At 58.2% G+C, this 13530-nt stretch overlaps 1 protein-coding gene across 1 annotated transcript; it reads left to right on the top strand.

Annotated features, from left to right (window-relative positions):
* Positions 1–312: 312 nt before the first annotated feature.
* Positions 313–9765, top strand: DCAF15 (DDB1 and CUL4 associated factor 15). The gene is given in 20 exon segments (XM_077173194.1): positions 313–366; positions 368–442; positions 1219–1287; positions 1289–1317; positions 1611–1671; positions 1673–1747; positions 2340–2446; positions 2542–2678; positions 3954–4012; positions 4014–4125; positions 5054–5208; positions 5210–5281; positions 5283–5502; positions 6204–6302; positions 6388–6515; positions 7526–7567; positions 7569–7612; positions 8394–8498; positions 9349–9464; positions 9626–9765. Coding segments are annotated over 20 exon segments (1815 nt in total). The 3' UTR covers positions 9682–9765.
* The last annotated feature ends 3765 nt before the right edge of the window (positions 9766–13530 follow it).

Below are 13530 nucleotides of genomic sequence, written 5' to 3'. Positions count from 1 at the left end.
CGAATATTGGTCATTCCCGATGCGCGCTCAGTTGTCAATCGCGGCAGTGGCTTCGCCCACATGGCTCCGCCCCCGCGCTGCCTCGTCTCCATGGTAACCCGCCAGAAAAGACGAGCGTGGACAGCAGCCAATCGCGTTGTGGCTGCTGGATTCCAATTGGCCGTATCGCCGCGTGGAGGCGGGGCGCGCTGAGGATTGACGGGTGATCCAGCCAATGAGAATGCGCGGGCGGCACACCAGCGGCCAATAGAGCGCGGTGTGGGCGGGGTTACGACGGCGTGCGGCGCGCCGGAAGCGGCCGGTCCGGGGAAAATGGCGCCGAGCTCGAAAGCGGAGCGGGGCGGCCCCGGGGGGAAACGGGGGGCGGGCGGGGGGAGCCGGGCCCGGGGCTGCACCCCGAGGTCGCCGGGAGCACCTCGTGAGGCAGCTGGACCGCGTCCGGGTGAGCGGGGAGGGCTGAGGGGGCGGTGGGGGGATGAGGGGGGGCGGGGGTGTGAGGGGGGGGGTCTGTGTGGGGAGACTGAGGGGAGGGGGGGGCGGCTGAGGGGAGGCCGGCTGGGAGATGGCGGGGGGCGCTGAGGGGGCTATGAGGGAGATGAGGGGTCCTGAGGGGGCTCTGAGGGGAGACCGGGCTGGGACATGGCGGGGGGCTTTGAGCGGGATGAGGGGGTCTTGAGGGAGGGGTGGGGCGGCTGAGGTGACACCAGCTGGGAAAATGGCGGGGGCTCTGAGGGGACCCTGAGGGGGATGAGGAGTCTGAAGGGACACCGGGCTGGGAAATGGCGGGAGGCTCTGAGGGGACCCTGAGGGGGATCGGGGGGTCCTGAGGGGGCTTTGAGGGCGATGAGGACGGCGGGGAGGGTCCCGGAGCTGGGGAGTGGTGAGGGAGAGCCCTGGTTTGGGGGGGGGGTTCTCAGAGGGATTTGAGGGGGGTCTCTGAGGATTTGAGGGGGTCTTTGAGGGTTTTGGGGAGTTTTGTGAGGGTTTGGGGGGGGGTCTCTGAGGGGTTTGTGGGGAGCCCGGGTTTGAGGGGTTTCTCGGAGGGGTTTGGGGGGTTCTCTGAGGGATTTGAGGGGTTTTTCTGAGGGTTTTGGGGGGGGTCTCTGAGGAGTTTGGGACTGTGGAGGACAATGTGGGACCCCCAACTCTGGCAGCCCCCAGTGTTGGGGGAGATTTTGGGGGTCCCTGACCCATCCCATCCCATGCCCCCCACCCCAGCTCAGTGGGCAGCTCTCCCCCCGCCTGTTCCGGAAGCTTCCACCGCGCGTTTGTGTCACCCTCAAGAGCAATCGTGGATGAGGAGTTCCTGTGGGCAGGGTGAGGGGGGACCCCAAACCTGCAGGGGGATTCTGAATCTCCACATTTTCAGGGGTCCCCATCTCTGTGGGGACCCCCACTCTGTGTGTCCCCCCTCATTCCTCCCACATCCGTTGTTCCCTCATTTTGTGTGTCCCCTCATCCCTTCCCTGACCCCATCTTGGTGTCCTCCCATGTCCCCTTGTCACCTTCCTGTCCCCATTTTGGTGTCCCCTTCTGTGTCCCCTACTCTGTACCCGTGTTCTCTTGTCCTCTCCCTGTCCCTGATGTCCCTTGCTGTCCCCTGTCCCCAGGCACATCTTCCTGGGTTTCTCCAAGTGTGGTCGCTACGTTCTGTCCTACACCAGCAGCTCCGGGGGACGATGACTTCTCCTTCTACCTGTACCACCTGTACTGGTGGGAGTTCAACGTGCACAGCAAGCTGCGCCTGGTACGGGCACCTGGGGACATTGGGGACACCTGGGGACACTTGGGACATTGGGGACACTGCAGGGACAGCCAGGGACAGCCAGGGGACAGCTGGGGACTGCAGGGACATCACAGGGACACTGCAGGGACAGCCAGGGGACACCTGGGGGTGGCTTCTCCTTCTACCTGTACCACCTGTGCTGGTAGGAGTTCAACGTGCACAGCAAGCTGTGCTTGGTGCGACACCTGGGGACACCTGGGGACACCTGGGGACACCTGGGGACATTGGGGACACTGCAGGGACACTGCAGGGACAGCCAGGGGACACCTGGGGGTGGCTTCTCCTTCTACATGTACCACCTGTGCTGGTGGGAGTTCAACGTGCACAGCAAGCTGTGCTTGGTGCGACACCTGGGGACACCTGGGGACACCTGGGACACTGCAGGGACAGCCAGGGGACACCTGGGCACATTGGGGACAGCCATGGCATAGCCAGGACAACCAGGGGGCACTTGGGGACAGCCAGGGGACAAACAGGGAGAGCCAGGAGACACCCAGAACCCCCAGGGGACACCTTTGGGGACACTTTGGTGCCACCCATTGTCCCCCCCCAGGTGCGCCAGGTGCGGCTGTTCCAGGACGAGGAGATTTACAGCGACCTCTACCTGACCGTGTGCGAGTGGCCCGGGGACAGCGACAAGGTCATCGTCTTTGGCTTCAAGTGAGTGCCACCCCCAGGTGTGCCAGGTGTGCCCAGGTGTGCCCAGGTGTGCCCCGGTGTGCCAGCTGTGCCCCCTGTGCCCCCTGTGCCCCCAGCACGCGCTCGGCCCCGGGGCTGCAGGTGAACCTGATGCTGATGAGTGACGAGAACCACCGGGACATCTACGTGAGCACCGTGGCCGTGCCACCGCCGCGGCACTGCCCCGCCTGCCAGAGCGCCAGGGATACCCCCGGTGAGACCCCAGACCCTAAACGGGCCCCTGAGACCCCTGAGAGACCCCAGCCCCAAAACGGGCCCCTGAGACCCCTGGTGAGACCCCAGACCCTAAACGGACCCTGAGACCCCCTGAGAGACCCCAGACCCTAAACGGACCCTGAGACCCCCTGAGAGACCCCAGACCCTAAACGGACCCCTGAGACCCCCTGAGAGACCCAGACCCTAAACACACCCCTGAGACCCCCTGAGAGACCCCAGACCCTAAACGGACCCCTGAGACCCCCCTGAGAGACCCCAGCCCCAAAACGGACCCCTGAGACCCCCTGAGAGACCCCAGATCCAGAACTGACCCCTGAGAGACTCAGACCCAAACCAGACCCCTGAGACCCCTGGTGAGACCCCAGACCCAAAACGGACCCTTGAGACCTCCTGAGAGACCCCAGACCCAGAACGGACCCCTGAGAGACCCCAGCCCCAAAACGGACCCCTGAGACCCCCTGAGAGACCCCAGACCCAAACCAGACCCCCGAGACCCCCGGTGAGACCCCAGCCCCAAAACGGACCCCTGAGACCCCCAGTGAGACCCCAGCCCCAAAACGGACCCCTGAGAGACCCCAGACCCACCAGAGCCCCCAGATCTCCCCTTTGAGCCCCCCATCAACCCCAAACCGGGAGTTCCCTTGCTCCAATCAACTCAGGGTTTTTTTGGGGTGCGAATTTTGGGGTCCCCCACCCTGAGGGGCCCCCCCTGACCCCATAATCCCCCCCAGGTGAGACCCCAACCCCTTGTTGGGACCCCCTGATCTCCCCCCTTTAGCCCCCCACAATTTCTATGCTGGGGGTTCCTTCACTTCCATCAACTCCGGGTTTTTTTTGGGGTGGGAATTTTGGGGTCCCCCTACCCAGGGCACCCCCCTGACCCCATAACCACCCCCAGGTGAGACCCCAGACCCACCCCTGAGAGACCCCAGACCCACCAGAGCCCCCAGATCTCCCCTTTGAGCCCCCCATCAACCCCGAACCGGGGGTTCCTTCACTTCCATCGACTCCGGGTTTTTTTTTGGGGTGGGAATTTTGGGGTCCCCCGCCCTGAGGGGCCTCTCCTGACCCCATAACCACCCCCAGGTGAGACCCCAGACCCACCAGAGCCCCCAGATCTCCCCTTTGAGCCCCCCATCAACCCCGAACCGGGAGTTCCCTTGCTCCAATCAACTCCGGGTTTTTTTTTGGGGTGGGAATTTTGGGGTCCCCCGCCCTGAGGGGCCCCCCCTGACCCCATAACCCCCCCCAGGTGAGGCCCCCCCCGCGTGCCTGCGCCACGGCTTCCTGCTGCACACCAAGTTCCAGGTCGGTGTACCCCTTCCCCACCTTCCAGCCCGCCTTCCAGCTGCGCAAGGACCACGTGGTGCTGCTCAACACCAGCTTCTCCCTGGTGGCCTGCGCCATCGCCGTGCATCCAGCTGGTTAAAACGGGACCCCAAAACCCCAAAAAAACCCCCCAAAAACCCACCCAAAACCCCCTGAAACCCCCTGCGCCATCGCCGTGCATCCTGCTGGTAAAACGGGACCCCAAAACCCCCAAAAACCCCCAAAAACCCCTGAAACACCCCCAAAATCCTGTAATCCACCCTGTGCCATCGCCGTGCATCCTGCTGGTAAAATGGGACCCCAAAACCCCCAAAAAAACCCCCCAAAACCCCCAAAAACCCCTGCGCCATCGCCGTGCATCCTGCTGGTAAAACGGGACCCAAAAACCCCAAAAAAACCCCCAAAAACCCACCCAAAACCCCCTGAAACCCCCTGTGCCATCGCCGTGCATCCTGCTGGTAAAATGGGACCCCAAAACCCCCAAAAAAACCCCCAAAACCCCCTGAAACCCCCAAAAACCCCACCCTGACCCCACCCTGAGCCATCGCCGTGCACCCCGCCAGTAAAACAGGACCCCAAAACCCCCCAAAAACCCCCCAAAACCCCCCCAAAATCCCCTGACCCACCCTGACACCCCCTGTGCCATTGCCATGCACCCCCCGGGTACCACAAGACCCCCATGGGACCCCCCAAAAAACCCCCCCAAACCCCGGGACCCCCCTGAGACCACCCCCAAACGCCCCTGGAACCCCCCCAAAATCCCCCAAACCCCCCCAAAACCCCCCCAAAAATCCCCTGGGACCCCCCTTGTGGGACTCCCCAAACCCCACTGGGACCCTCCAAAACCCCCCTGATACGCCCCCAAAATGCCCCAAAACCACCCTGGGACCCCCCCAAATCCCACAGAATCACCCGTGGGAGCCCCCAAAACCCCCCCTGGGACCCCCCAAACCCTCCTGGGACCCCCCCAAACCCTCCTGGGACCCCCCAGATCCCCCCTGACCCCCCAGTTTCCCCCCACAGGTGACAGCAGCTCCCAGCAGATCCTCTACAGACGCCGGAACCTTCCAGAACCGCCCCCCTCCCCACCACCACAACAGCAGCAACAACTCCCCCAGGAGGGGGTGGGGCTGGAGGGGTCTGGGGTCTCCCCCCCACCCTCCCAACCCCCCCAGGGACCCCCCCCAAAGTGCGGACCCCCCCCCAAATCCCCCCCCGTCCCTGGCAGTGACCAAAGCCAAGGAATTCGTGGGCCGATCTGTTCCGCAGGGCTCAGGGAAATGAGGGGGGGTCCGGGGGGTCTCCAACCTCAGGGGGGGACGACCCCCAACCCTCCCCACCCGGACCCCTCCCCACAATGGCCGGGAGCCCCCCGGGAGACCCCTCCCCACCCGAGACCCCCCCTGAACCCGGGTATGTGAACTACACCAAGCTGTGCTACGTGCTGGAGCCTGGGGACACCCCGAGGGTGAGTGGGGGGCTCTGGGGGGGTTTGGGGTTTGGGGGGGACCCCCTGAGCCCCCTGAACCCACCAGGGGAGACCCCAACCCCTGGGGAGACCCCAGACCCTAATGGGACCCCACAAGCCTTGGGTTGGGGGTTCCTTCGCTGAGAGAAAATTGGGGTGAAAATTTGGGGGTCCCTCGAGCTGGAGGTGACCCCCAGGTGAGACCCCAACTCCTCCTGAGCCCCCCAAACCCCCCAGGTGAGACCTCAACCCCTCCTGACCCCCTCTGACCCCCCTGACCCCTCAGGTGAGACCCCAACCCCTCCTGAGCCCCCCAAAACCCCTCAGGTGAGACCCCAATCCCTGGGGAGACCCCAGCCCCTATTGGGACTCCCACAAGTCCCAGGCTGGTGCTTCCTTCTCTGTGACCAAATTTGGGTTTTTTTGGGGGGTAAATTTGGGGTTTCCTGATCTCCACTGAGCCCCCTAAACCCCCCAGGTGAGACCCCAACCCATGGGGGAGACCCCAACCCTTAATGGGACCCCCTGAGCCCCCCAGGTGAGACCCCAGACCCCCCCCATGATCCCTGGGCTGGGGGTTCCTTCACTGATAACAACTCGGGTTTTTTTTTTTTTTGGGGGTGGGAATTTTGGGGTTCCCCGACCCCCCAAGTGAGACCCCAACCCCTGAGGCCCCCCCCTGACCCCCCTGTGCCCCCCACCCAGATTTAGAGGATGACAAAATCTCCCTTCCCTTCGTGGTGACCGACCTGAGCGGCCGCAGCCTGAGGCCCCTGCGGGACCGGGACCGAGCCACGGCCCAGGTGAGGCTCGGGACCCCCCAAAAACCCCACGGGGACCCCCCCAAATTCCCTCCTTGGGCCGTGCTGAGCCCCGGGACCCTCGCCAGGGCAGTTCCTGGCCGTGGAGCAGCTGAGCCTGGATTTTGAGTACGTCATTAACGAGGTGATCCGGAACGACGCGGCCTGGGCGCGGCAATTCTGCTCCTTCAGCGACTACGACATCGTCATCCTCGAGGTGGGCGGGGGAGAGACCCCCGGGACCCCTGAGGGAGCCCCTGAGAGACCCCTGGGGACCCCTGAGGGACCCCAGATCATACAGGGACCCCCACAGATCATCCAGGGACCCCTGGGGACCCCCTGAGGGACCCTGAGGGACCCCCTGAGGGACCCCAGATCATCCAGAGACCCCCTGAGAGCCCCAGGGACCCCCCCAGATCATCCAGGGACCCCCTGAGACCCCCGGGGACCCCTGAGGGACCCCCTGAGGGACCCCCTGAGAGACCCCAGATCATCCAGGGACTCCTGAGACCCCCGGGGACCCCCTGAGAGACCCCCTGAGAGACCCCAGATCATCCAGGGACTCCCTGAGACCCCCGGGGACCCCCTGAGAGACCCCAGATCATCCAGAGACCCCCTGGGACCCCTGAGGGACCCCTGAGGGACTCCCTGAGGGACCCCAGATCAGCCAGAGACCCCACAGATCATCCAGGGACCCCTGGGGACCCCCTGAGGGACCCCTGAGGGACCCCCTGAGGGACCCCAGATCATCCAGGGACCCCCTGAGACCCCCGGGGACCCCCTAAGGGACCCCTTGAGGGACCCCAGATCATCCAGGGACCCCTGAGACCCCCGGGGACCCCTGAGGGAGCCCAGATCATCAGGGACCCCCGGGGACCCCTGAGGGACCCCCTGAGAGACCCCCTGAGAGACCCCCTGAGGGACCCCCTGAGGGACCCCAGATCATCCAGGGACCCCCCCAGATCATCCAGAGACCCCCAGGGACCCTCTGAGAGACCCCAGATCATCCAGGGACCCCCAGAGACCCCTGAGACCATCCAGGGATTCTTGAGATCACCCAGAGACCCTGAGAGCCCCCAAAGACCCCCCCAGATCATCCAGGGACCCCCTGAGACCACCCAGAGCCCCCATGGGACCCCCATGGGATACCCCAAAACCCCCTCCAGGACCCCCCCAGACCCCATGGGACCCCCCAGCCCCATTTCAAAGCCCCCATGTGTCCCCCAGGTGTGCCCTGAGACCAACCAGGTGCTGATCAACATTGGGCTGCTTGCTGCTGGCCTTCCCCTGCCCCGAGCACGAGGGGCAGCTGCGGTGAGAGGGGGGCCAGGGGGGTCTCAGGGGGCTTTTGGGGGATCCCCAGGGGTCTCAGGGGGTTTTGGGGGGTTTTTGGGGTACCCCATGGGGTGTTATGGGGTCCCATGGTGGTCGGGGTGAGTCCTTGGCAGGGGGGGTTTGGGGTCTGGGTGGGGTTTTAGGGTATCCCAGGGGGTTTTTGGGGTACCCAGGGGTTTTTAGGGTATCCCATGGGGGTTTTTAGGGTATCCCATGGGGTTTTTGGGGTTTTTAGGGTATCCCACAGGGTTTTTAGGGTATCCCAGGGGGTTTTTGGGGTACCCAGGGGTTTTTTGTGATATCCCATGGGGGATTTTTGTGGTATCCCATGGGGTTTTTGGGTTTATCCCAGGGGGTTTTTAGGGTATCCCACGGGGTTTTTGGGGTTTTTAGGGTATCCCATGGGGGTTTTTAGGGTATCCATTGGGGTTTTTGTGATATCCCATGGGGTTTTTTTGGGGTTTTTGTGATATCCCATGGGTTTTTTTGGGGTTTTTGGGGTACCCAGGGGGTTTTTAGGGTATCACATGGGGGTTTTTGGGGTACCCAGAGGTTTTTAGGGTATCCCATGGGGGTTTTTAGGGTATCCCATGGGTTTTTTGGGGTTTTTAGGGTATCCCATGGGGTTTTTGGGGTTTATCCATGGGGGTTTTTGTGATATCCCATGGGGTTTTTTGGGGTTTTTGGGGTACCCACGGGGTTTTTGGGGTACCCAGGGGTTTTTTTGGGGTTTTTGGGGTGCTGACCCCCCCTCTGGCAGCCCCCGGACCCACCACACCAGCCTCAAGGTCTCCTGGGACCTCAACAGCGGCGCCTTCACCACCGTGGGGGTGGGAGAGCTCACCGAGGTCAAGGGGCAGACCAGGTACCTGGGGAGGGGCTCTGGGGGCTTTTGGGGTGGGGTTTAGGGGGTCTGGGGGGGATTTGGGGTGGTTGAGGGGATCTGCAGAGGGGATTTTGGGGTGTTTTTGGGGTTTGGGAGGGGGTTTTGGGGTATTTTTAGGGGGTCTGAGGGGGTTTAGAGGTTGGTTTAGGGGGTGGTTTAGGGGATCTGGTGTGGTTTGGGGCGGTTTAGGGGGTCTGGGGAGGATTTTGGGGTGTTTTTAGGGGGTCTGGGGGTTGGTTTAGGGGGTGGTTTAGGGGGTCTGGGGAGGATTTTTGGGTGTTTTTAGGGACTGGGAGTTGTGAGGGACAGATTTGGGGGCTGTTTTTAGGGTCTGGGGTTGGTTTAGGGGGTCTGGGGGTGGATTTGGGCTGGTTTAGGAGGTCTGGAATGGTTTAGGGGGTCTGGGGGTGGATTTGGGCTGGTTTAGGGGGTCTGGGGGGGGTCTCTGGGGGTTTGGGGGTGCCCCCAGCCCCCCAATATCTTCTGTGGCAGCATCAGCGTGTGGAGCACGTACCACAAGGGCTGCATGGACACCGTCATGCGCTGGGGGGATTTGGGGTCCCTTTGGAGGGTCTGGGGTCCCTCTGAGGGGTCTGGGGGGGGTCTCTGGGGGTTTGGGGTGCCCCCAGCCCCCCAATATCCTCTATGGCAGCGGCAGCGTGTGGAGCTCGTACCGCAAGGGCTGCGTGGGCACCGTCATGGGCTGGGTGGATCTATGGGGTCTGGGGGTCCCTGTAGAGGCTCTGAGGGGTCTGGGGTCCCTCTGAGGGTCTGGGGGGGTCTCTGGGGTTTGGGGGTGCCCCCAGCCCCCCAATCTCCCCCATTTCAGTGGCAGCGTGTGGAGCTCGTACCGCAAGGGCTGCGTGGACACCGTCATGCGCTGGCTCGTGCCCGAGGCCCCCGGGCGGGGCGTGCACAGGATGACCAACGAGGCCCTGCACAAGGGTGGGTGGGGGCTCGGGGGGGCCCTGGGGGGGGTCCTGGTGGGGTTTGGGGGGGTTTGAGGGTGTCTGGAGAGGTTTGGGGGGTCCCTGGTGGGGTCTGGGGGGGTCCTGGGGGGTTTGGGGGGGGTTGTGCCCCCTCCCCATCGCTGCTTCCCCCCCCAGGCTGTTCCCTGAAGGTCCTGGCTGACAACGAGCGCTACACCTGGATTGTGCTGTGACACCTGGGGACACCTGGGGACACCTGGGGACAGCCCTGGGACACACATGGGACACCACCTGGAGACACCTGGATTGTGCTGGGACACCTGGGGACACCTGGGGACAGCCCTGGGACACCTGGGGACACCTGGGGCCACACCCTTGAGATATCCCCGTGACACCTGGGGACACCTGGGACACCTGGGGACACCCTGGAAACACCTGGGGGTACCTGGGACACACCTGGGACCCCTGGGACATCACCTGGGGACAGCTGTGACACCTGAAGATACCCCTGGGACACACCTGGAGCCCCCTGAGGACACCTGGGGACACCCCTGGTGCCACCTGGGGGTACCTGGGACACACCCAGGGACACCTGGGACACACCCAGGGACACATGGGACACCCCTGGGACCCCCCTGGTGCCACCTGAACTCCGCTGTCACACCTGGATCCAAAGGGACCCAGCCCCGCCCCCTTTGGGGCCTTTTGGTCCTTTTTTATTTTTCCCTTTTTTGTCTTTTTTCCCCATTTTTTTCCCTTTTTTTGTCGTTTTTACGTCTCTTTTTTGCATCCAGTGTTTTATCAGGGGAGGGGGGAGGAGCTCAAATCCCCCTCCCCAAAATAAAAATTCCAGTTTCCACCTTGGGGCTCGTTTGGGGCATTTGGGGCGGATTTTAGGGACAGGAATTTTGGGCGATCGGCGGATTTGGGGCTGGTTTTGAGAATTTGGGGATTTTGGGGCACTCTCAGAGCCCCCCAATGGGGGTTTAAAAAGCTTTAAAATGGAAAAAATTAAAAATAAAATAAAATAAAAATTAAAATTTTAACTATAAAATGAATAAAAAAGAAATGAAAAACAAAACAAAACTTGTAAAATGCTGTAAAGTGAAGTGCGGTAAAGCGCGACTGTCGTAAAAGGTGCTGTAAAAAATAAAATTAAAAAAACAAAAGGTTTAAAGATAGAAAATTGAAAATAAAAATTAAATAAAAATAAAATTAAAAAAAATAAAAATAAAAGTTTTAAAGATAGAAAAATTAAAAAGAAAAATTAAATAAAAATAAAATTAAAAAAACAAAATAAAAAGCATTAAAGATAAAAAATAAAAATAAAATAAAAACTAAAATTAAAAGTAAAATAAAAAGCTTTAAAAATAGAAAAATTAAAAAAAAAAACCAAAATAAAAAGCTTTAAAGATAAAAATATTAAAATAAAAATTAAATTAAAAAGAATTTAAAAATAAAAATAAAAGGTTTAAAAATAAAAAAATTAAAAATTAAATAAAAAATAAAATTAAAAAATAAAATAAAAAGCCTCAAAAAATAGAAAAAATAAAAATAAAAATAAAAAAAATTAAAAAATAAAAAGCTTCAAAATAGAAATAAAAATAAAAATTAAATAAAAATAAAAAAGAAAATAAAAAGCTTTAAAAATATAAAAAAATTAAAAAAATAAAAAGCTTCAAAAATAGAAAAATTTAAAATAAAAATTAATTAAAAATAAATTAAAAAATAAAATAAAAAACTTTAAAGATAGAAAAATTCAAAATAAAAATTCAATAAATAATAAAATTAAAAAATAAAATTAATTAAAAAGAAATGAAAAACCAAATAAAAACCCTAAAGTGCTGTAAAATGCCGTAAAAGTTGCATAAAAGGCGGGGCCGTAAAGCGCGACTGTCGTAAAACTGTCACAAACTCGCGACTGTCGCAAAAGTGTCGTAAAGCAGAACTGTCGTAAAGCGGCCGTAAAGCGCGACTGTCGCAAAAGGGGTCGTAAAGCGCGACTGTCGCAAAAGGGGTCGTAAAGCGCGACTGTCGCAAAAGGTGCCGTAAAGCGCGACTGTCGCAAAAGGGGTCGTAAAGCGCGACTGTCGTAAAAGGGGCCGTAAAGCGAGACTGTCGTAAAGTGTCGTAAAGCGCGACTGTCGCAAACGGTGCCGTAAAGAGCGTCTGTCGTAAAAGGGCCGTAAAGCGCGGATGGCGTAAACGGGGCCGTAAAGCGCGACTGTCGCAAAAGGGGCCGTAAAGCGCGACTGTCGTAAAAGGTGCCGTAAAGCGCCACTGTCGTAAAAGGTGCCGTAAAGCGCGACTGTCGCAAAACTGCCGTAAAGTGTCGTAAAGTGCCGTAAAGCGCCACTGTCGCAAAAGGGCCGTAAAGCGCGACTGTCGTAAAGTGCCGTAAAGCGCGACCGTCGTAAAAGGGCCGTAAAGCGGAACTGTCGTAAAAGGTGCCGTAAAGTGCGACTGTCGCAAAAGGTGCCGTAAAGCGCGACTGTCGTAAAACTGTCGTAAAGTGCCGTAAAGTGCGACTGTCGTAAAAGTGCCGTAAAGCAGAACTGTCGTAAAAGGGGTCGTAAAGTGCGACTGTCGTAAACGGGGCCGTAAAGCGCGACTGTCGTAAAGCAGTCGTAAAGCGCCACTGTCGTAAAGTGCCGTAAAGCGCGACTGTCGCGAAAGTGACGTAAAAGGGGCCGTAAAGCGCGACTGTCGTAAAAGGGGCCGTCCTTTTTTGCCATTTTTTGTCTTTTTTTTCCCTTTTTTTGGTCCTTTTTTCATTGTTTTTATGCCTCTTTTTTTGCCCCCTCCCCAAAATAAAAATTCCAGTTTCCAATTTGTGCCACTTTGGGGCTCTTTTGGGGATTTTGGGGCAGGGATTTGGGGTCTTTTGGGGCTTATTTGGGGATTTTGGGGCTCATTTAGGGATTTTGGGGGCAGGGATTTGGGGCTCTTTTGGGGGATTTTGGGGCTCATTTTGGGGATTTTGTGGCAGGGATTTGGGCTGTTTTGGGGGATTTTGGGGCTCATTTGGAGGATTTTGGGGCTCATTTTGGGGATTTTGGGGGAAGGGATTTGGGGCTCATTTGGGGATTTTGGGGCTCATTTCAGGGATTTTGGGGCCAGGGATTTGGGGATTTTTGGCGATTTTAGGGGCAGATTTTGGGTGATTGGCCGGGATTTTGGGGGCAGTTTTGGGATTTCCGGGCCATTTTTTGGCCGGGATTTTGGGGTGACTGGCCGGGATTTGGGGGCATTTTTTTGGGAGGGGGGCAGGAATTTGGGGCTGATTTTGGGGATTTTGGGAGCAGTTTTGGGGATTTTTGGGAGCCGTTTTTTGGCAGGGATTTTGGGGTGACTGGGTGAGATTTGGGGCTCATTTCGGGGATTTTGGGGCCAGGGATTTGGGATTTTGGGGGCAGTTTTGGGGAATTTTGGGGCAGTTTTTGGGGCATTTTTTTGGCCGGGATTTGGGGTGATTGGCCGGGATTTGGGAAAATTTTTTTTTGGGTGGGGGGCAGGAACTTGGGGCTGATTTTGGGAGCAGTTTTGGGGATTTTGGGGAGCCGTTTTTTGGCAGGGATTTTGGGGTGACTGGGTGAGATTTGGGCTCATTTCGGGGATTTTGGGGCCAGGGATTGGGGATTTTTGGGCGATTTTAGGGGCAGATTTTGGGGTGATTGGCCGGGATTTTGGGGGCAGTTTTTGGGATTTCGGGGGCATTTTTTTGGCCGGGATTTTGGGGTGACTGGCCGGGATTTGGGGCATTTTTTTGGAGGGGGGCAGGAATTTGGGGCTGATTTTGGGAGCAGTTTTGGGATTTTTGGGAGCCGTTTTTGGCAGGGATTTGGGGTGACTGGGTGAGATTTGGGGCTCATTTCGGGGATTTTGGGGCCAGGGTTTTGTGGATTTTGGGGCAGTTTGGGGAATTTTGGGCAGATTTTGGGGTGATTGGCCGGGATTTTGGGGCAGTTTTTGGGATCTCCGGGCCATTTTTTTGCCGGGATTTTGGGGTGTCTGGCCGGGATTTGGGGGCATTTTTTTTGGAGGGGGGCAGGAATTTGGGGCTGATTTTGGGGATTTTGGGG

This window comes from Agelaius phoeniceus, unplaced genomic scaffold, assembly GCF_051311805.1.
Source record: "Agelaius phoeniceus isolate bAgePho1 unplaced genomic scaffold, bAgePho1.hap1 Scaffold_376, whole genome shotgun sequence".
Classification (NCBI taxonomy): Eukaryota; Metazoa; Chordata; class Aves; order Passeriformes; family Icteridae; genus Agelaius; species Agelaius phoeniceus.
This window is presented reverse-complemented; position numbering and strand designations above follow the sequence as displayed.